We start from the raw sequence: 24,767 nt of genomic DNA, 5'->3' as shown, positions 1-24,767 counted from the left end.
GAAATAATCTCAAAAAAAAAAGTATCTGGTGACTGGAAAATTTTAATGTCCAAGAATTTTCCAAGGATGCATGAATTTAACTAGTTTTTTTTCAGTGGAAGATCAAGTTACCAAAGAGAATTTGTAAAACAGGTTTAACCACTCAGGAATCTTGGAGCTTGATCCAGGAAAGAGGGATGGTGCCAGTAAAAGTATCATTTTCTTGCTTTCTGATAATACCTCAGTGATTCAATGTACAGATTAGGGGCCTTCTTAAGAATATGCAATTCTACAGAACAGATATCATAAGAAAACGGGACAAAACATTATTCAGTCACTACAACTTGTACTGTAATTTCAACATTAAAAGCACAATTTAGAGTATACTGTCTGTATGTGAAATTTCATTAAACCTTAAACACACAGAAAACCTAGAAAAATTATTGCTTAGGATTATATATGCAGCAGTTTAATCATCTTTCATTTAAAAAAATAAATTTCTTTTATGTGTCCATTAACAAGACTAATGCAGAAGGAAACGGCAACCCACTTTAGTATTCTTGCCTAGAGAATCTCATGGACACAGGAGCCTGGTGGTTTACAGTCCATGGGGTCACAAAGAGTCAGGCATGATTGAGTGACTGAACAACAACAATAGACTAATGCCAAGGAAATAGAGACGTTATGGTAAAGTTGTCAAAAAGGTACTTGTATGGTTTATTACATTACCAATATAATATGTTTTGAATAACTGCTGAGAACTTTAATATCCTTGGTAACAATTTTATTTTATGAATATTAACTGAGCATGTACTATCATCCTTCTCCGAATCTGTCATTAAGTTGCACTGCAATTCAAGATGCACCACTATTTTATGTATAACTTAGAAAAAAATGCTGCCAATTATAATCATGAAATGCTGTTGCCTGTAAAATACCTTCCTATTTAAAGAGATGTTAAAATGTAAATTAAAAATTTGATGAAATATCACATATATTACTAGGATTGTGCTGAGGATGCCTAACATTTACTGAACACATACTATACACAAGATTTAATAATAAGCACATTAAGTCCATATTTTCTTTTAATCCCAACAATCTGCATAAGGTAGGGGATCTTATTAGGCAAATTTCATAGAGAGTTAAAACATCTTGAACAAAGTCATACAACTAAGAAATGGCAGAGCTGGCATTAGAACTCAGGTTTATCTTCTTTACAACAGAGCGTGGGTGCTCTCAGGCATAATGTGATACTGTCATCTATCAATTTGAAGGAATAGCTGCCATGGAGGATAAGACAATTTGAGAGAAAGTTACTTTGTTCTTTGATTCAGTAAGTTCAGTTCAGTCACTCAGTCATGGCCGACTCTTTGTGACCTCATGAACCGCAGCACGCCAGGCCTCCCTGTCCAACACCAACTCCAGGAGTCTACTTAAACCCATGTCCATTGAGTCAGTGATGCCATCCAAGCATCTTATCGTCTGTTGTCCCCTTCTCCTCCCACCTTCAATCTTTCCCAGCATCAAGGTCTTTTCAAATGAGTCAGCTCTTCGCATCAGGTGGCCAAAGTACTGGAGTTTCAGTTTCAACATCAGTCCTTCCAAAGAACACCCAGGACTGATCTTTAGGATGGACTGGTTGGATCTCCTTGCAGTGCAAGGGACTGCCAAGAGTCTTCTTCAACACCACAGTTCAAAAGCATCAATTCTTTGGCACTCAGCTTTCTTTATAGTCCAACTCTCACATTCATACATGATACTGGAAAAACCATAGCCTTGACTAGATGGACCTTTGTTGGCTGTAAATCACTTTATAAAAGGCAATCAAAGTTAGGTTGATATAGAGAGCATGTTGTTATATATATTTCAATTTAAAAAGGTAAAATCAGAAATTAAGCACATACAAGGGACTCTCAAGAAAGGAAATACCAAGTTATCTCCTGGAACCTGTGGCTATTTTGCCAATATCCACGGCTGTTTGAAACTCCAGTCATTATTACATCTACAGCATATTAAAAAGCAGAGACATTACTTTGCCTACAAAGGCCTGAAGAGTCAAAGCTATGGTTTTTCCAGCTGTCATATACAGATGAGAGCTGGACGATAAAAAAAGGCTGAGCGCCAAAAAACTGATGTCTTCGAAATGTGGTGCTGGAGAAGACTCTTGAGAGTCCCTTGGATTGCAAGGAGATTCAACCAGTCAGTTCTAAGGAAATCAACCCTGAATATTCACTGGAAGGACTGATGCTGAAGCTCCAATACTTTGGGCACCTGACATGAAAAGCTAACTCATTGGGAAAGACCCTGATGCTGGGAAAGATTGAACGCAGGAGGAGAAGGGGATGACAGAGGATGAGATGGTTGGATGGCATCACCAACTCAATGGACAAGAATCTGAACAAACTCTGGGAGATGGAGACGAACAGGGAAGTCTGGCATGCTACAGTCCATGGGGTCACAAAGAGTTAGACATGATTGACTGACTGAACAACAACATATCTACATAGTATAAAAACTGATGTGATGATGATCTTGAATCATCATAAAAGGGTATGTGCCAAATCCATGTTATAGTTTAAATAGATTTAGGTAAGAAAAAACTTGTTAAAACAATGGGTGGGCACTAATTAGCTGTAATGTTCAACTCGGGGGACAACCTTGTAAAGTGCTGTAAGCGAGGAGGTGCTACTATAGTTTCAGTGTTACAAGTAAAATTTTGATTCATTTTAGAACATAAATGACAAAATAGAAATAATCCTTTCTTCTAAAAAATAAGTAGATGTAACTTCCTCTTCTATTCTCCAAAATTCAATATTCTGAAATGATATTTCTTACATCTATTAGTATACATGTATACTCATAAACAACATATAAAGTTGCTTGTAAAACTTTCATAATTGGTATCATACTGTATCTATACTCTTGTGACATTTTTTGTTCATTCAGTGTTGTGATCTGAGATTTATCCATGATGACACATGTAGATCTAGTTCATCCTTAACTGTGATATAGTAATTCATAATTAATTCAGTCATTCTTAGGATAAGAATTTAGGTTGTTTCCAACTATTCTTGCTTCTACAAACAAGGTTGAAGCCTTCCACATTTTCTAGTGTATATATATAAAATTTCTAAAGTGTATACTTAGAAGTGTTGAGTCACTGACAGTCATCAACCTTACCAGATGTTGCCAACTTGCTCTCCAACATGGTTATACCAATTTATACTCCTATCAATAGTGTTTGGGAATTCCTGTTTCTTTAGCAGCTTCCCATCTGGCTTTAAAAAATTATACCAATCTGATAAATATGAAATGGTTTTACTTTGCATTTCACTGAATACTAATGAAGTGGAGTATCTTTTGATGTTTGTTGTCCATTTATGCTTTCTTTTCAGTGCTAACTCCTTGATCATACTCATTGCCCATTTTTCTGCTGGCAGTTTGTTGTTTTCTTTTTAATAAAGAAATTTGGTAAAGAAGTTGTGAGAGTTCCTCAGAAATTCGGGGCCAATACTCTGTTAGTTATGTTTCAGCTACTTTCCATTAGTCTATACGTAAAGTAATGCTCAAAATTCTCCAAGCCAGGCTTCAGCAATACCTGAACTGTGAAATTCCAGATGTTCAAGGTGGTTTTAGAAAAGGCAGAGGAAGCAGAGATCAAATTGTCAACATCCCCTGGATCATGGAAAAAGCAAGAGAGTTCCAGAAAGACATCTATTTCTGCTTTATTGACTATGCCAAAGCCTTTGACTGTGTGGATCACAATAAACTGGAAAATTCTGAAAGAGATGGGAATACCAGACCACCTGACCTGCCTCTTGAGAACCTGTATACAGGTCAGGAAGCAACAGTTAGAACTGGACATGGAACAACAGACTGGTTCCAAATAGGAAAAGAGTACATCAAGGCTATATAATGTCACCCTGCTTATTTAACTTATATGCAGAGTACATCATGAGAAATGCTGGGCTGGAGGAAGCACAAGCTGGAATCAAGATTGCCGGGAGAAATATCAAGAACCTCAGATATGTAGAGGACACCACCCTTATGGCAGAAAGTGAAGAACAAAAGAGCCTCTTGATGAAAGTGAAAGTGAAGAGTGAAAAAGTTGGCTTAAAGCTCAACATTCAGAAAACGAAGATCATGGCATCCGGTCCCATCACTTCATGGCAAATGGATGAGGAGAAAGTGGAAACAGTGGCTGACTTTATTTTTGGGGGCTCCAAAATCACTGCAGATGGTGATTGCAGCCATGAAATTAAAAGATGCTTACTCCTTGGAAGGAAAGTTATGACCAACCTAGCAGCATATTAAAAAGCAGAGACATTACTTTGTCAAAAAGGTCCGTCTAGTCAAGGCTATGGCTTTTCCAGTGGTCATGTATGGATGTGAGAGTTGGTCTATAAAGAAAGCTGAGTGCGGGAGAATTGATGCTTTTGAACTGTGGTGTTGGAAAAGACTCTTGAGAGTCTGTTGGACTGCAAGGAGAACCAACCAGTCCATCCTAAAGGAAACCAGTCCTGGGTGTTCATTGGAAGGTCTGATGTTGAAGCTGAAATTCCAATACTTTTGCCACCTGATATGAAGAACTGACTCATTTGAAAAGACCCTGATGCTGGGAAAGATTGAAGGCAGGAGGAGAAGGGGACAAGAGGATGAGATGGTTAGATGGCATCACTGACTCAATGGATGTGTGTTTGGGTAAACTCTGGGAGTTGGTGATGGACAGGGAGGTCTGGTGTGCTGCGGTTCATGGGGTCGCAAAGAGTTGGACGTGACTGAGCAACTGAATGGAATTGAAGTGAATCTTTTAATTTTTTGTGTTTTATATAGCTTTATATTTTAGAGCACTGGGTTGGCCAAAAAGTTAGTTTGGGTTTTTCCATAGATCTTATTGATGGAGGTATTTCCTAATATGAAGTTTTATCTGGGACTGCTCTCTATGTAGGTCAGTTTTTAGAGTCTAATCTTTGATAAGCTTGCTAGTACTTTCCCAGAGTTCCCTTATATAAGCTGGAATGTAAATTAAGTAATGGACATTACTATGAAAGTAGGACATATGTCATTATTTGTGGTATGGAGAATGGATATTTTTCAAATATTAATACCAACTATTGTATATTTTTACACTGGTTAGCTGCCATATGTGCTCTAACTCTTTTACTTAACATAATAACATGAAAATATAACAGAGAGAAAAAGCAATCTTATGATGTTATAACAAAGCATAGAAAAAATATAATAAATTCACATTACCTAGCACATATGTACCAGGAACTCATTAAATATTTAATAGCTGGATAAGTGAATTTGTAATTGTAATAAGGAGTGATTTCAAAAGTACAATGGAAACAGCTCTTTGCTCACCCATTTCAATGCAAGTGATCCCAAGTGACCAAATATCAACTTTCCCATCATACTGTCCTTCATCCATAGCTAAGATCACCTCTGGAGCCATCCTGCCAAATATAATTCACAAAACTCAAGTTGCAAATTAAAAATAAAATTCACTTAATAGATTCAACGAAATAGCTGTTTTTGAGCATATTCTAAAGTTTTATCTGATAAAGTTATCATTTCTTTACACAAATAATTTGAAAAAACACTACTGAAAATACAAAAATATACCCAGTGATTTACATGAAAAAATACATGATTTTCAACAGGCCTTTTACTATCCTTTGATCTTGGCTAAGTTACTTAATCTTTCTTTATATCAGTCTCCTCATCTGTAATATGCAGAGAATTTTATTAGCTACCTCAGAGATATTTGTAAAGGATTAATATGTATGAAACACTTTAACTGCTTTAAACAATATGAAAAATACTTCATGCAATTACATAAAGCAATATATAATCAGGTATTTCCAAGATGTTATAAGTTAAAAAACAAATAAACTGGCTACAGTAATGGATATTATTTTGTTTGTCCATAATGGATTTTCATTAGGAGGGTCAGGGTTATATAGTTTAAGATGATCTGTTCTCTATTAGTGTGTGTAAGTAGTTGCATAGTATATGTTATTTGATGATGGTGGGAAAAATTTCAAATAGTAGCTAATTTTTTTTTTAGTAGGCAAGTAAGTTTCCAGGGGTGTAAGTCATTCCCCAAGGTACAATGAAATTCCAATGTGTCTATGAAATAAATGAAAGGAGTCTTGAATAGAGTGAGATGAAACTTTAAGTCAGAATGACAAGTGAAATAAAGTATCAGAGAATTCAACAGAAATAAGAACATGGATTTCTTTCATTGAAAGGTAAAATTTATGCTCATTGGCTAGAAAAGGCTAAAGAAATTAACTTGTTCTTGCCTAGGGACTCTGCCTGAAGAGAAAAGTTCAAAAGAAACTTTAAATGAAATATAAAACCTGAGCTTGGTCAGTGAGTTGATAATCCTACTCAGTTTACACACAGTGACATCAATCTTATTTGAACAATTTAAAGTCACTGGAAATTTTATACTCAGTCTAAGTGTTTCTTTTTTGCTAGTGAAGTTTCTATCCTTCCTAATGTAATCTCATTTGAGGCACATGGTGAGACAGTGTAAAAAAAAAAGAACCAAACAAAACCAGTGCTATGAGCCCATCTTGGTTACACACAAATATTGTAAAACTATGTTGTGTTTTCTAATTCCACATACCAGTAAGGTGTGCCCACGAAGGAATTGGCAGGAGAAGCCATTGAGGCAGATCCAAAATCCGCTAGTTTCACCTGACCTGGCTCTGTTAGAAGAATATTTCCTGCTTTAATATCCCTATAGGAAAAAATAAGAGGGTTAGAAAATTACTTTTCAATTTTGATTATGGAATAGGTCAGAGCATGCAATTAATAAGACAAAAAATTCATTTAAAAAAAAAAAAAAACTTGCTCAGATAGCCAGAAGGGGATTTAGTAATTACTGCAAGTTATAAAGGGGACCAAATTCCTTGGTGTACTTACTGGTAGGTCATAGTAATTATTAAAAGATACAGCTTCCTTCAGAGGTGAAGAATGAAATGAGAAAAGAGGCAGACATGGCAGACAAGGTAACCTCTCAGTTCCTACACTTACAAAAGCATATGAATTGCTAAATTCAGTCATCAACAGTATTCTTCATGCTGGGAAAACTGGTGCCATTTGTAACACTTTTTTTCTTTTCTAAATTTCATGACATTTTTTGAGTCTAAACAAATCTTTAATGACTCTGAATTGACTACCTACCAATAAACCTCAGCTACACACATACCTTTTCTTTCTTGCCTGTGACCCTTTCTCTCTGCCTTTAATTGTAACTGCAACTCTAAGGCATTTGAGGGTACATGTTATAGAGAAGGTGTTATTTTAAAAATAACACTGTACAGTAAAAAGAAGACCCTGAAAGATCAAAACAAACAAGGATTAGGGGTTAGGAAATTGCATTTCTATTGTATTATTACAAAGAATCTCAACTAGTTACTATTAAAGCTATTAGAAGTTTTATGCAACAAAAAGTTAAAAAAACATGATTTTAAAAAATTCAATCTCAAGTGGTTACTACTAAAGCTGTTAGAAATTCTATGCAGCAAAATTTTTTAAAAATATGATTTAAAAAATTCAATCTTCAGTATGAAAATTTGGAATGAGAAGATGTGGATGTACTCTTTATTATTTTTAAAAAAGGGATGAGGTGTAATGAGTACTAGGAACTAAGAATTATACATTGATGGGCAATGGAAAGATAAAGCAGAGGGAATGAGGAAAACTTATGTCAAGGTGAAAATAAAAGGTTCAAATGCTGCCAAAATAATTTTTCCAAAAATCTTCCCTTGAAAATTCAGTTTCTTTCCTCATGATGACATTAGGCATTGGCAGAGAAAACTAAAAAAAAAAGAAGCATTATTTAATTCTCATACAACAGAAAAATATCTTTTCTCTAACACTGACTTGCCTTTTAAATCAAAACAATAAGAATCTGAATTTATTTTTAACTAAAGAGCATTCTTTAAAAGTTTTTTTGTCTTTTCAATTCCCTTTACATATTAAAAGATAAAGTATAATATGGAACAAAACATTAATGTGTAAATTAAGGTAACAAAGGCACAAAAAACTGAACTGTGACTTTTATAAACAGAAACAAGCAAAACAAGTTGACATTCAGTAATGGCACCTTATATACATTCATTTTAAAGTTGTCAAATCTTCAGAAATTATAGTTAAATCAATTTTGTCAATATTTATTAGCCATGGTTAGGGTCATTCTTCATCCTTACAAACAAGCCAAACTCATGACATGAATTTTGGTCTGTCTGTCTTGAGGGAGTTCTATTTTGCAGTATGTACCAGTAACTGACAATGACTACTCTAGAGTAATGAGAAAAGAAGCAAAAGAAGAACCTATGACTTAATAGTTTCATTTCTTCCTGGTAAATGTAAATTTCTTCCTTATGGCTTTAAGCCATCTCAGATCCTTTCACTACTACTTGGCCACTATTCATTAAAGTAACAGTACTAGAAGTTCTTTACTGAGATGAAAAACTGGTAATGACAACTTTGTTTAGAAATTAGTGCTGGGAAGCAAGTTGGAAAGAAGAGAGTGGGGCTGTGACAAACAAAATGTAACTTAGAGGGAAGCCTTGTGTTGCTGCTGCTAAGTCACTTCAGTCGTGTCTGACTCTGTGCGACCCCATAGACAGCAGCCCACCAGGCTCCCCTGCCCCTGGGATTCTCCAGGCAAGAACACTGGAGTGGTTTAGCCTTGTGTTAGGCATTAGAAAATCTGAGTTTCAATCTTTATTACATAAATGCTAGGAAACTATGGGCTAATTATTTAAATTGTTCTAAGTCTCAGTTTCATCTGCTGAAATGAAGATGATAATACCTTCCTATATATCTATATGGACTAAAGAAATGCAAAAAATTCTAAATTGATAGAATAGCATATATTCACGTGAGACTGACTTGTTATTTGCAACAGGAAAAGAAGAACTCAGCTAGGAAATAAACATATGTAAGCAAAGCTAATTTTCTTTTCCTTTTTTTATTGACAGTATCTAAAGGTTGCTGGGCTCCTCTTCAAATTTCGCTGCAACATTAAGCCTGGAGAATAGTTACCTAGAGAACAGAGATGATATAAGTCTTTATGGATATATGGGAGAGATGAAGAGATAGGAACTAAATTCTGGCAACTTTACTCTTTACATTCAGAAGCAGCAGCAATCTGTTTGCTTCCCATAAATCCTCAGGCACCCTAAAAATTGGAGCATGCACTAATTTTCAAGGTTCCTTGAACAGACAGTCCTGTAACTGAAATGAAAATGTAACTGGTCTCTAATCTTACCTATGAATCAATGCATGAGAATGCAGGTAGGCTAGCCCCTGCAAGGCACCGTGAGTAATGGCAGCGATCTCCACTTCCTGAAGTGGTTTCTTATGAACTGAGGAAGGAAAAAAAAAAAAGCCAAGAGTGGATGATCAGTTTCATTCCTATTTTTATTATCTTATATAGCAATACCAGATTAAATTATGTACTTTCTTAAATGACAATTTGGAAACACATTCACCTAAATACATAGGATATATTTTCTTATAGAATCCTAAATACATAGGATATATTTTCCTATATTTTCCATAGAATATATTTTCCTATAGAATTTTCCTAAAGAATAATCAGAAAACTCAAGCATAAAAACAAACTCCTTCAAAATAAAATAAAACAAAGCCTGATAGTCACTGTGCTGCTGTGCTGTGCTGTGCTCAGTTGAGTCTGATTCTTTGCGACCTTATAGACTGTAGCCCTCCAGGCTCCTCTATCCACGGGATTCTTCAGGCAAGAATACTGGAGTGGGTTGCCATTTCTGTCTCCAGATACTCACTGTAAGGAACTGTTAATTTACTTGTCAGTTGCAAGTCAAAACCACACTGATTCCAATGTGTGGAACTTGGCCAGGTCCAAATTTACCAGTCCCGCTGACACTTTAAATGCCTAGAGTGTTTTCAGTTCAGTTCAGTCGCTCAGTCATGTCCAACTTTGTGTGACCCCATGGACTGCAGCATGCCAGGCTTCCCTGTCCATCACCAACTCCTGGAGCTTGCTCAAACTCATGTCCATCCAGTCGGTGATGCCATCCAACCATCTCATCCTCTGTCATCCCCTTCTCCTCCCACCTTCGGTCTTTCCCAGCATCAGGGTCTATTCTTTGCATCAGGTGGCCAAAGTATTGGCGTTTCAGCTTCAGCATCAGTCTTTCCAATGAATATTCAGGACTGATTTCCTTTAGGATGGACTGGTTGGATCTCCTTGTAGTCCAAAGAACCTTCAAGAGGCGTCTCCAACACCACAGTTCAAAAGCATCGATTCTTTGGCATTCAACCTTCTTTATGGTCCAACTCTCACATCCATATATGACTACTAGAGTGTTTTAGATTGCATTATTCTCCTCTGTCACAAGCCACCTATAAGTACTCCTTCTAACCACAAGTTTACATTACTGGTGAAAGCAGCTAATAAGCAATTTCTATTCATATATCAAGGATAACATAAGAAAGTCTTTTTTAAAAATGTAAAATTTTAACATAGTCTCTGGTTATAACAGTGTCCTGGATAGGAGAACTGATGCTGATGCTGAGTCGCTTCAGTAGTGTCCGACTCTGTGCGACCCCACAGACGGCAGCCTACTAGGCTCCTCTGTCCCTGGGATTCTCCAGGCAAGAATACCGGAGTGGGTTGCCATTTCCTTCTTCAATGCATGAAAGTCAAAAGTGAAAGTGAAGTCGCTCAGTCGTGCCCGACCCTTAGCAACCCCATGGACTGCAGCCTACCAGGCTTCTCCGTCCATGGGATTTTCCAGGCAAGAGTGCTGGAGTGGGGTGCCATTGCCTTCTCCGATAGGAGAACTAGGTCAGTCAAAAGATGTGATAGGGTTAAATATCAACATAATTTGATATCATCTGCCTATATTTCATATATACACATGAATTTGATGTTTCTGGCTACATATACTACATGACATTACCCAAATATTTTAGTAGTATCTGCCGTGGATGGCCATGAACTAAAAGAGTGAGAGGGCTACTAATCATTAATCAGATATCAGTGACGTAACCCTTAAGTCTAAGTGGCATTAACCATTTAGTTTGCCCAAGGTGTGCTTTAGTATAGGAGCAGATAACACTCTGGTCATGGTAAAAAGGAAAGAAAGGGAAAGTGCTTTTATCCTTACCTTCTAACAAATCAGAGGCTGAGCCTAAGCAATATTCCATCACCAACTGTAACAGATTGAAATAATAACCAGAATAATTATTCTTATTAACCTAAGAATAAGAAATTGCTAAAACCAATCAACTAACCAAGAACTAAGAATACTAAGAGAATAAATACTCTGATATACCTGAACCTGGATTAAATCTTGGTCATCTGGCACTAGAAATTGATTTTTATAACTTTTATCATCCGCTTTTGCTATTTTCTATTTGAAATTGGAATTGGTCTAAGACAATATGGGGATTGTACTCAAGGATTTAAGGTAGTTAGGTTACAGTATAACTTTAAATTTTGTAACTTTAAAACAAAGTGGTAACCAAATACACGACCCAGTAAAATCTACACTAGGAATTACTAAGTAGAATAAGTCAAAAGCTATAAGTTCTCTACTTTCACATTTTAAAAAGTTCTAAACAAGAAAATACTAGTTAGAATCTCAATCTAAATATGTAGCCTTCTATGTGTCATTACATTAGCTTGAATCCCCAAGACAGATGGGATAGTTCAATGTATGTCTTAAAATATTTCTAGAATATTACTAAAATTAAAATAATATTTATTTTTGGGGGGTTTGCAACCTTGGAAGGCTTTTTAAAAGCAAAAATGAGAAAACTCTTTACTCTCATCTTAGATTTTTTTATGCATCCCAGACTATTGCTGATTTGTAGCCAAGGTCAGAAGTGGAGTGTTCAGTGACCAATCTACATACACACACAAGCATGCACACTCTTACAAATTATTATTTCTTAAAAACATAATATGTTTATTATGAATACAAATTTCCTATAATCACATAGATACAACTACTAATAACATATTAATTCCTTTCATTTAAAAAAGTATATGTGAAAACACTTGTGTATTATTTACCCTGCATTACTGGAATATTTTAGAAGAATATGAGATACAATATTATATGTTATATTATAATTATATGTCATAATATAATAAATAATTATATACTATATAACAATATAATACATAGCTCATAGTCTTAATTATTCTAGTAGCAAGGTACATAATACATAATATATTATATATCATACATTATATATAATAATATAGATATAACTTTATATTATTAAATTTATTATATATTTATAGGTACAATTAAATATATATTATATAAAAAGATTCTATTTCTAGAATACTCTAAAAAGTATGAGAAATTTAGAAGTTTAAAGTTTAGAAACTTTATTATAGCTTTCTGCTTTATATTAAAAGTAAGAAGATTCAGAAATATTAATTTTATTTCTTATTGTGAAATGAAACAGTCCACATAAGTGAATATTATAATGAACATTAGCCTTTTATGGGCTTCCCTGGTGGCTCAGCTGGGAAAGAATCTGCCTGCAATGCAGGAGACCTGGGTTCAATCCCTGGGTTGGGAAGATTCCCTGGTGAAGGGAATGGCTACCCATTCTAGTATTCTGGCCTGGAGAATTCCATGGACAGTACAGTCCATGGGGTCACAAAGGGTTGGACATGACTGAGTGATTTTCACTTTCAGCCTTTTATGTGTACTATTTTTCTTTTTTATTCTGCTTTATTAAGGTATAATTGACAAACACTATTGTCTTCTTAGTTTTGATGGAAACATTTCTCATCTGTATTACTTACTTTTCCATGTTATTTTTAATTAAAAATTAAAAAAAATTTTTTTTATTTTTTTGGTGGAGTCATACAGCTTGCAAGATCTTCATTCCCAAACCAGGGATGGAATCCAGGCCCTCTGCAGCGGGCCTGGGTCAGGGAATTCCCTCTACTTTCTTAAATTGTGTAAACTGATATGCACATATAACTGAGTATAAGGAAAATGAACATATAATTTAAAAAATGAATGGAGTAAATGTTTATAGTTATGCTTCTATGTTTTAAATTACATGTTAACTCTGTATTTCTGCCCCAAATATTCTTTTTCCAATTACTACACAGCACAAGAGCACCTGAGCAGTGGCTAGAAGTTTGACCCTGACATTTAACAGCTCTGGTTGTTCTGCTTTTAAATTATTAGGTCTGCTTTTTAAATTCTCTAACTTCTTCCTTAAGGTCAAAGTAGTTGTGCCTATTTGTATGCATGTCTCTGGCAACTTAGTTCTATGAGTTCCTCCTAATTAGCCTAACAAATTCTTATAAACACAGACTAAGTAACCAAACTTATTAGCACTCTATGTAATCAAAGAGTAAATAGGCTTCAAATAAGAGCTCAGAGAATTTTCTGAAGTTCTGAAACATATGAGATTTAGCACTTGATTTTGTAACATTTACTTTGCCTGGTCAAAATCTCTTTCTTGGCTCCTTCAAGATAGCTGAGATTGCCAGAGAACTGATTTCCAGAGATACTCCTCTTAATTTCTTCTACTCAGGACAGACGCAGTGGCTCTACATATCTTAAGAACTGCTTGAGCAGAAAGGTTTTATGTTTAACCTTTTCTAGTCTATCTGAGAACAAAAATTCCATTCCCTAGCTGGAGATCATGTATAGGAAACGACTTATACAGTGGTGAGTATTCAGTAAATGATATTGATATTGAATACTTTAAACTGAAATGTGCAATCCTGTAAAATACAAACTATAGGATTTTCTGGTTCTATAAAATGTTTACTATGTCAGATTAAAATCAGAAGCAAAATCATGTAAAAATAAAAACATACCAAGAAGACAGAGTGGAACAAAAGATTGTTTCATTTAATCATAACCTAGCAAAAAAAACCCAGCAAAAAACCTTAGACAGTGATAGTAGTATCAAGCACAATTCTGAATTTGTGGGGAACTGGAGTAGGGGATGAGAAATGACAAAGATAAAAACTGTAGGATGAGAATAAAAGGCCTTGCTTCTTACTTTTGCAAATAAATCATTGTAAAATGATGTTATTAACTTTCCACTATCTTTTCATTGAATGTTTAACAATAAATTTCCTATAGACTCTTAGATGTCATATTTAAACTTTAGAATGTATACCATATGACACACACTGGAGTAACAATTGTTAAATACTGAAAACAAAAATCAAATGGGACAGAAATGGGCTGATAATTTTATAAACCAAAGACATAATAGCAAAAAAAGGAAAACACAAAAAAATTTTATAGGAAAAAATTAAAAGATAATAGAGGTCCTTTGACTTACCCAAGCAGTGTGCTCTTTCAAGTAGCAACCTTTGTATTCAATGGTATTAGGATGTCTCAATTGTTGTAGAAATTTGACTTCCTTAAGAATATCTTGCCATTTCTATTGAAATCAAAAAGAAGTATCATGATTTTTTAACAGAAGACAGTGTTTTATTTTCAAGTATACATATGTAACATTCTTTTCATTATTTTAAGTGGACAAAGAAAATGCTTAATACATGAAGTAGCTATTTAAACTTGTGTTACTTCTTGTTTTAGTACATATAAATGAAGTCAATCACCAAATACATTATAACAAATCCATTATACTAATCCTGCGGCTTCACAAGTGGTGCTAGTGGTAAAGGACCTGTCTGCCAATGCAGGAGACGTAAGAGACGTGGTTTGATCCCTGGGTCGGGAAGATCCCCTGGAGAAGGAAATGGCAACCTGCTTCAGTGTTCTTGCCTGGAGAATCCCATGTACAGAGAAGCCTGGAGGACTACAGTCCATGGGGTCGCAAAGAGATATGACTGAAGTCACTGAGCATACTAAATTCATATTTTATTTCACAAAATAGTTGATTGAGGTAGAATATTAGTAAATGTTTATTAAATTATCCATAAGGGGAAAAAAAGAACTGTGATAAAGAAATGCTCAGGAAACTTTGTTTCTACTGTCACTTTCATACTAACTTGCATATGTCAGTTTAGTGACACAATGTCTTTAACATACCTCATGTGCCTGCTTCCCACTATAGGACATTTTCTTAATCGCCACCACCTCATTGGTGTGAGCATTTGTGGCCTGTGTTAAGAGAATAGAGAAAAAAAGTTTAAAAAGAATGAATGGTGTTTCAGCCAGTTTAATTTAAATATTTGACTTGACTTTTATAACATTTCACATTCATTCTCACAGCCTAAAGATGTTGCAACTTTTGACAGCCTAGACAGACCTTTCCAGCCCACTTTAAGGCACCTCTCTTTATCCCTTTCTGAATACATGCAAAGGCTATAACGTAAAAATGGATTGTTGTTGTTCAGTTGCTAAGTCATGTTTCATTCTTTGTGACCCCATAAACTGTAGCATGCCAGTTTTCGCTGTCCTTCACTGTCTCCTGGAGTTTGCTCAACTCATGTAGTGAGTTTGACTCAGTAATTGAATCAGTGATGCCATCCAACCATCTCATCCTCTGTCGTCCCCTTCTCCTCATACCCTCAATCTTTCCTACCATGAGGGTCTTTTCCAATGAGTTGGTTCTTTGTATCAGGTGGCCAAAGTACTGGAGCATCAGCAACAGTCCTTCCAATGAATATTCAGGGTTGATATTGGTTTAACAAAACATATCCAGTCAAAAAAAGTTGTATTTCCAAAATATCCTTACAGGCTTCACCATGTAGAATGTCTACCGCTGGAGAAACAGTTAATATGGTAGAGTCATGTAATGAAATAAACATTAAAAGAATGAGGTGATCAGGACTACCCTGGCAGTGGTTAAGACTCCACGCTCTCACTGCAGGGATCATGGGTTCGACCCTGGTCGGGGACCTAAGATGCTGCAGGTGGGGCTGTACAGACAAAAAAAGAAGTGTTAAAAAAAATGAGGTAATCAATATGTGTATGTGATAACAGTAAAAACTAAGATGATCACTGGGCTCTGCATCAGCGTTATACCCCTGATGTTCAATATGATCTTATTTTTGCAAAACTGTAATAATGAGTATATGTGTAGAAAAAATTATGAAATAATTTATACTGAGATACTTATCAGTGATAATCTCAGGATTATTTAATATATTATTAGTAATTATAATAATAATTACTATATTATTATTAATATATTATCTAATAGAATTTTCTGTGATGATGGAAATGTTCTATATCTACATCTACATAGTAGACGTATATAGTATATAGTAGGATGTCAAATGTGGCTCTTGTGACTGAGGAAGTAGATTTTAAATTTAATTTTAATTAACTTAAAATTTAAATAGCGGTTAAAGTATTACACAGTGAAGCAAAGGGTAACATTAAACTTAAGAGGGGCTTTGACTTTCAAAGATACTTATAATAAGAAGGTATTATATAAATATATATACATATTTAAGTGTACATGTGTATATTCATTTATAAAGGTTGCCTTGTCTCATAATTATCTGTATGTATCTTCTCCATGGGGCTTTCCTGGTGGCTCAGTTGCAAAGAATCTGCCTGTCAATGCAGGAGACGCAGGTTCGATCCCTGGGTCAGGAAGATCCCCTTAAGAAGGAAACAGAAACCCACTCCAGTATTCTTGCCTGGGAAATCTCATGGACAGTGGAGCCTGGCAGGCTACAGATCATAGGGTTGCAAAATGAGTCAGACATGACTGAGCGACTAAAAACAACAATCTTCTCCAAACTGAAAACGTAACAGTTCATTGAAAGCACACATGACAACCATAAATACCTCGGGTAATAATCTTTCCCTCCAAATTCACTTAAGAAATTAAAAACTAAGTAATTTTCTAAAAATTTTCAGAAAAATATAAACACAAGACATTGAAGATTATCTAATCTTAGCCTTCTTTATTAACAGGGCTCCACATCAATGTCATATCCTTGATGTTAAGGAAGCTATTTTGGTTCTGTGATATTATTATTGTGGACTATTGAAAAACTGAAATCCCATTGATAGTTTCCTTTCTCTGTACTAAAACATTGATTTCTTTTTTTTTAAAGTTTCAGTTTCAGTTCTGAATTTTAACTAGTGTAAAATGCATTAAAAATGTCCCATCTATAGATAAATGGAAATATTATAACATGGCTATAAAGCTATAGCAGTGTTTCTGAAGTAAAAGATTGGAATTCACTCTCTGGTAAAACAAGGTCACCGATTTTAGAGAAAAATCTCTAATCAGTTTTCTTAAATATAATTAGAAAAGTTCCTCAGATACAGCAATGTTTTCTAATTAAAAAAAATTAATTTCAACAATAAATAATAATGGTATAAAAAGAATTCAACCCCAGAGTCTTATTCCAAAATGCAGAGAAAATGTAAACTGACTAAACTTTTTTTGTACAAGCACTCAGGTACAAGTATCCTATTATAAAAACAAGGTATCCACTTGTTACAGTTTTCAATCGGCAGGACTCTGTACAGGCACTTTTTAGTATTTTATTCATTTAGAAGGTACAGACTGACTTTTCCTAGAGTAAAAACCTCTCACATTTTGCTGGTTTCTAAAATGCAATATTAAGACTATGCTTGTGTAACAACAAAGAAAAGTTGATGTAAATCCAGTAATACAATAACAGAGGGACTGTATCTGTAAAGCAGGTATTTTGGGTATGAATCTATGTACTATGCAGCTTAAGGAGCCTGGGAAAGGCTTAGAAAACACTAAAACAATGATGAATTTTAACTTATAGTAGGAATTTATAACAAACAAATCCTTATACTTTATAGAAAGAAAAAAAAAGGTCCACACAAGTGGAATCCAACAGTATTATCTAATTGCAATATTATTAAGGTTATTTATTATCAATGCTTATTTGGAACAAGAGAAACGAAAAAAGAATCACCCTAAAATAAAAATGTATTTTTCACATTTACAGAGTTATCATCACTTAGATGGCTAGGCAAAGACTTGAAATTTGAAAAACATTTCCATTTATCTATAGATGGGACATTTTTAATGCATTTTACACTAGTTAAAATTCAGAACTGAAACTGAAACATAAAAAAAAAAGAAATCAATGTTTTAGTACAGAGAAAGGAAACTATCAATGGGATTTCTGATCCCATCATACTGATTTATGAATGATTCAGTTCAGTCGCTCAGTCATGTCTGACTCTCCACGATCCCATGAACCCCAGCACGCCAGGCCTCCCTGTCCATCACTAACTCCCGGAGTCTACCCAAACCCATGTCCATTGTGTCGGTGATGCCATCCAACCATCTCACCCTCTGTTGGCCCCTTCTCCTCCTGCCCTCAATCTTTCCCAGCATCAGGGTCTTTTCAAATGAGTCAGCCCTTCGCATCAGGTGGCCAAAGTATTGGAGTTTCAGCTTCAACATCAGTCCTTCCAATGAACACCCAGGACTGATCTCCTTTAGGATGGACTGGCTGGATCTCCTTGCAGTCCAAGGGACTCTCCAGAGTCTTCTCCAACACCACAGTTCAAAAGCATCAATTCTTCTGCAATCAGCATTCTTTAGAGTCCAACTCTCACATCCATACACGACACTGGAAAAACCATAGCCTTAACCAGAAAGACCTTTTCGACAAAGTAATATCTCTGCTTTTTAATATTCTGTCTAGGTTGGTCATAACTTTCCTTCCAAGGAGTAAGCGTCTTTAAATTTCATGGCTGCAATCACCATCTGCAGTAATTTTGGAGCCCCGAAAAATAAAGTCAGCTACTGTTTCCCTATCTATTTGCCATGAAGTGATGGGACTTGATGCCATGATCTTCGTTTTCTGAATGTTGAGCTTTAAGCCAACTTTTTCACTCTTCACTTTCACTTTCATCAAGAGGCTCTTTAGTTCTTCTTCACTTTCTCCCACAAGGGTGATATTATCTGCATATCTGAGGTTATTGATATTTCTCCCAGCATTCTTGATTCCAGCTTGTGCTTCATCCAGCCCAGCGTTTCTCATGATGTACTCTGCATATAAGTTAAATAAGCAGGGTGACAATATACAGCCTTGACATCCTCCTTTTCCTATTTGGAACCAGTCTGTTGTTCCATGCCCAGTTCTAACTTGCTTCCTGACCTGCATACAGATTTCTCAAGAGGCAGGTCAGATGGGCTGGTATTCCCATCTCTTTCAGAATTTCCTACAGTTTACTGTGATCCACACAGTCAAAGGCTTTGGCATAGTCAACAAAGCAGACATAGATATTTTTCTGGAACTCTCTTGCTTTTTCCATGATCCAGCGGATGTTGGCAATTTGATCTCTGGTTCCTCTGCCTTTTCTAAAACCAGCTTGAACATCTGGAAGTTCATGGTTCAGGTATTGCTGAAGCCTGGCTTGGAGAATTTTGAGCATTACTTTACTAGCGTGTGAGATGAGTGCAATTGTGTGGTAGTTTGAGCATTCTTTGGCATAGCCTTTCTTTGGGATTGGAATGAAAACTGACCTTTTCCAGTCCTGTGGCCATTGCTGAGTTTTCCAAATTTGCTGACACATTGAGTGCAGCACTTTCACAGCATCACCTTTCAGGATTTGAAATAGCTCAACTGGAACTCCATCACTTCCACTAGCTTTCTTCTAGTGATGCTTCCTAAGACCCACCTGACTTCACATTCCAGGATGTCTGGCTCTAGAAGAGCGTGAGTGATCACACCTTCGTGATCATCTGGGTCGTGAAGATCTTTTTTGTACCGTTCTTCTGTATATTCTTGCCACCTCTTCTTAATATCTTCTGCTTCTGTTAGGTCCATACCATTTCTGTCCTTTGTTGAGCCCATCTTTGCATGAAATGTGAATGATTACGACTTCTAAACATTTCAAGTTTTATTCTTGAAACTTATATTCATTATTACTTCCAACTGTCTCAATGGTCTCAGTAATGTTAATCAAGATCACCGATTCAAAATATATTTATTGAGAACTTACTACATATGTGCTTCTAATATTTTCATAACCATTTCCAGCTACATTTAGACTATTGTCAACTCTTTGCTAGTTTATGGAGAAATATAAGAATTAAAATGTAAGCGTTTCCTTTTGCCCTAGTTATTAAGCCTCAACTAAAACTAAAAGGCATTTATACCCAGAAAAACAAAACTAAATTATCTGCTTTAGGTAGATTATGGATGATATACTGAATTCAACAAGGCAACACTAGAACCCTAGAAACTTTATAACTGTCTTTAAGTGAATACAAAAATGAACATGTTCTGCCCTTATTTTCCTTGAATAGTTTTTCATTATTTCATTTTTACTGCTACTAAATTCTAAATTACTTATGTAAATCCAAATACACAGAGATATTTCATCAACAGTTTCAATTTTCTCTGAAAATAATATATATTCTTAACTGATTGATTCTACAAGAGCAGTGCCAGCATACAATTCACTTTTAACATATTCCCTGGCATCATTCTGTGTAAAAGTTATAAACTACAAAAAACCTAACAGAATTATAGTGCTGAGGTATAAAAATTTTGAAAATGTTGGTTGCTAGACTCTGGTCTTTACAGCTTGCTAATATGATTCTGCCACAAGAAAAGTACTAATAAGCAGTGCCAAATTCTCTGAGTACTTCATAACTCAAGTATTTATTAGGCGTTCAAAATTTGGCAGGTATTGGGCTAAATGTTAGGGATAGAATTGTGAGTAAGTATGCCAAGTACCTATCTCTCTTCTAGTAGCACAGACAGCAACAAAAATAAAATCATAATTAGTATAGATCCTATGATGGATGATTAACAGAAAACTTTTATGTATTAGCTACAGCAATGAGAATAAGAGGGAATATAGAGCAAATCAGTGAATCCTAAAGGAAATCAACTCTTCCAATATTCATTGGAAGGACCTATGCTGAAGCTGAAGCTCCAATACTTTGGCCACCTGATGGAAAGACCCAACTAACTGGAAAAGACCTTGATTCTGGGAAAGACTGAAGGCAAGAAGAGAAGGAGGCAGCAGAGGATGAGAGGTAGATAGCAATCCTGACTCAATGAACATTAATTTGAGCAAACTCCCGGAGATAGTGGAGGAGAGAGGAGTCTGTCATGCCGCAGCCCATGGGGTCACAAAAGAGTAGGACACGACTTAGTGACTGAACAACAATAGTTCAGGTATAGAGGGATCACCTCATAAAGGACCTTAGAGGCTGAATGCAGTAAGGAATTTGAACTTAACCTAAGGACAGAGGAGGAGATCCCTGAAGACTTTATAGAGAAAAGGTGATGTGCCTATATTAACATATTTCTGCTCCCCAACAACCCTCAAGCTCTCTGTGGTGTGGCCGAAAGACTGGACAGAGACCAGAATGGATGCACAGAGATCAGTTTGGAGGTTACAGCAGTTGTAAGAGATGATAGTCTTCTCAGTTATAATGGAATGAGTGACAAGAGGAAGAATCTATTAATAGGGAGGAGCAACATGGACTGGCACAGGAGAAAATCCATTTTCTGCCTATGAGACTACGTTAGATAAAAGGTTAAAGCTTTTTTAAGTTTTATAGTAAAGTATCAGTTAATTTCCCTTTAATCTATTTTTTTATGTGCCTTATGGGTTTATATGGGGCTGCACTATACACTTTTGTATACAGGCAATATATATTTAATGATTACATTTCAGTATCAAAGCCATCGAGGTATCTTTGTGATTTCTCTAGTCTATCATTATCAACAAATAACACATTTTAAAATACATCATGTTACTCAGAACATTTAGCAATTTAAAACTCAAGAATTGCTTATTTCTGGATTTTTCCATTTAGTACTTTTGGACTGAGGGTGACCACTGATAACTGAAACTGTGGATAAGAGGGAACTAGTGTACTCTAGCTAATCAGACAGGACTTAGTCCAAAAAGTACTGGGTTTTCTACAGCAAAGTAGGTCTCATTTAACCCCTAACACAAACAGCCTGTTTGTTAGTAAGTTTCAAAGCATTCTTGGTTTATTGTATTTATTCTAAAAGAGAACTTTGAGAAGGGTCTGGCTGCTTTTTAAATCTGAAGAGTCAAACAGAGATTGGAACCACTCTCTTTCTTTAACCAAGAGAGATTCTGAGATAATGAATTAGTCATAAAATAATAGAGGGACAGTAAGAAAGATGACTGACTGAAGAAAGTATCTCTAAGCAAAACAAACAGGTCACAACCAAATGTATACAGAATGCTTCCATAGTTAAAAAGCTCAAAATGAGGCAAAACCAAATTACATTATTAGGGGGTGGAGAAGTAAGTGGGTTATATATAAAGACAAGGAAGTCATCATAACAAAATTCAGCATAGTGTATTCTTCTAACCAAAAAGGGGCTTTTGGGTGCTGGCAATATTTTATTTCTCAGCATGGCTGGCTGGTGGTTACAAAGGGATTTACCTTTTAATTATTCTTTAAATTATATATTAAAATATATATGTGTATGTATCATGTACACTGTATATATAATTGTAATTTTAAGAATCCTTTTTAAAAACTGTGTCTCAGTGAATGAGAAAGACAGGACTTTGATTGGGCTGTAAATACTACTATAACCTCAAAGGTTAACGTGAGTGTATTAACTAGAAAATTAGCATCCTCTTCAGCCCTGGAAGGTAGTACTTAATGGTAAAATGTACTTGAGTGGGAGCCAAATATTAGATGGGGGTGAGGGAAGAGGAGTGGTGGTAGTGCTGAGTATAGACATGAAGGAATGAGAGAGCATTCAGAGAAAACTCAGGCTTAAGATTTGGCTAGAAACAAAAGGATGAGCTCAAGATGCAATTAATATAATCGCATTTGGAAGGACAACTAAAGATAAGCCCTATCTAGATGGAAGGACATAAAGGATCCTTAAAAAAGAGTCAAATACTGTTTAAGAAAAAAAAATGTGATAACAGGTTTGGAAGAGAAATAGGTAATAAGTCATACTTAAATATTACTTGCTTTAATGAACTAGTACTCTTAAGGAAGTATGTGTTAATTTGATGATGCAAACTTCTACAGTTATTGAAATAAAGAAGTACATTTTTTATGAAGTGAACTAGGTGAATGAGGTATGTTAACACTTAGCTGATCATTTCTCACTCTTCTCATCAGAAGCTAAAGTCTTGGAATTCAAATTGACTCTATGGAGCTAGGCCAAGTACACCTTAACCTAAGATACTGGGTTAACATGATTTCTACTAAAAATCTGTCAGTCCATCTAAGTGGTTGCCCATTTGGCCATCCACCCATCTATCCATCATTTACTGATGTCATTTACATCCTACTACTCAGACATATTATACTAGTTACTGGGGATATAGCAATCAATAAGTAGATATAACTCTTGTCCTTATGGAGCTTATTGTTTACTGAGACATAGATGAATCAAAAAAATTCACACATAATTATACAATTATAACTGTGACAAATGCAACAAAGTATAAGCACAGGGGGCTATGAAACCATAAACGAAGTCTTAATTCAGTGATGGAGGGTTGAACAGAAATGGCTTTCTTGTGGATTTAACACCTAAGCTGATATCTGTAGGAAAAAATGAGAGTTAGACAGGAATGGGGAAATAACGAGTAGAATTCTTAATAGGAAGAATAGCATATATAAATGCCTCGAGGCAGAAAAGAACATGGCATGTAAGGGAAATGCATGGAGTTCAAATTCAAGCTTATAATGTTTTTGCCTCACTTTGAGAGCAGAGTCATTTGATATAGATACCACTGACTTGAATTATGTGTAGAATTCTAGGACTGGCTTTTCAGAAAAGACTATTTGCCTGGACTGTAGACATCATTTAATTTGCAGAATAAACATTAAAAACATGTGCATTTCACAAGTAATAGTTGGAATGTACAGAAATTAAACTTTCATAATTTGATCCAAACAATTTTTAATCACTTACAAAATAAACTGCTCCAAAACTTCCATGTCCAATTTCATGTAAACCAATAAAAAGTTCTTCAGGATCATCTTTATAGAACAGATCAGCAATCTCTGGGTCTCGTGGCACGCCTTTCCGCATGATGACCAATATGTGCAAACACTTTGCTTTTGAAATCCCAATCAGCTTTCTCTCTCATTGACAAATATTTGAGGGGGGAGGGTGTAAAATTTCAGTACCTGTAGGAAAATAAGGTTTGACATTAAATTATACATTTTGTTTGGTGGCAATTACAAATTCATATTAAAAAGCATCTTGGTCTTATAAATTTTAATAAAAAGACAGGTAATCCAAAAGAAAAATGGGCAATGGATCTGAGTAGATATTTCTCCAAAGACATACAAGCGGCCATTAAAACATAAAAAGATGCGCTACACCATTAGTCATAAGACAAATAAAAATTAAAAACACATGAGACACCATTTTCATACCCACTAGGATGGCTATTATCAAAAAGTCAAATAGTAAGTAATGGTAAGGATGTGGGGAAATTTGGACCTTCCAAAACTGCTGGTGGAAATGTAAAATGGTACAGTTATCTTGGGAAAAAGATTGGGAGCTCATCAAAAACTTAACATAAGAGTTGTCACTTGATCCAGAAATTCTCATTCCTTGGTATATACCAAAGGGAAATAAAAACACATGTCCATACAAAAACTTGGATGGATATTGATAGCAGCATTATTCAGCAACAAACCAAATGTACACTTGGTGAAACAAAATAAGGTATCTCAATACCATGGAATATTATTCAGGGATGAAAAGGAATGCAGTACTGATATACACCACAACACAGATGCAACATTACACTAAGTGAAGGAAGCTAGTCACAAAACACTATGTATTGTATGATTCCATTTATATAATA

The 24,767-nt window shown here is 35.3% G+C and overlaps 1 protein-coding gene across 2 annotated transcripts in view; it reads right to left on the bottom strand.

Annotated features, from left to right (window-relative positions):
- Positions 1-23,980, bottom strand: part of TAOK3 (TAO kinase 3) — an 83,524-nt gene extending 59,544 nt beyond the window's left edge. For both annotated transcript variants that reach the window (XM_068990272.1, XM_068990271.1), the window contains exons 1-7: positions 23,861-23,980; positions 15,048-15,119; positions 14,332-14,433; positions 11,160-11,205; positions 9,278-9,374; positions 6,623-6,736; positions 5,350-5,441 (exon numbers count right to left, since the gene is read on the bottom strand). In XM_068990272.1, the coding sequence (XP_068846373.1) occupies positions 5,350-5,441; positions 6,623-6,736; positions 9,278-9,374; positions 11,160-11,205; positions 14,332-14,433; positions 15,048-15,119; positions 23,861-23,980 (643 nt within the window). The remainder of the gene's footprint in view (positions 1-5,349; positions 5,442-6,622; positions 6,737-9,277; positions 9,375-11,159; positions 11,206-14,331; positions 14,434-15,047; positions 15,120-23,860) is intronic.
- Between the last annotated feature and the right edge of the window lie 787 nt (positions 23,981-24,767).

The sequence above is a fragment of the Capricornis sumatraensis genome, chromosome 17 (genome assembly GCF_032405125.1).
Source record: "Capricornis sumatraensis isolate serow.1 chromosome 17, serow.2, whole genome shotgun sequence".
Lineage (NCBI taxonomy): Eukaryota > Metazoa > Chordata > Mammalia > Artiodactyla > Bovidae > Capricornis > Capricornis sumatraensis.
Note: the sequence above shows the minus strand (reverse complement) of the source record. Positions and strands in the feature narration are given on the sequence as shown.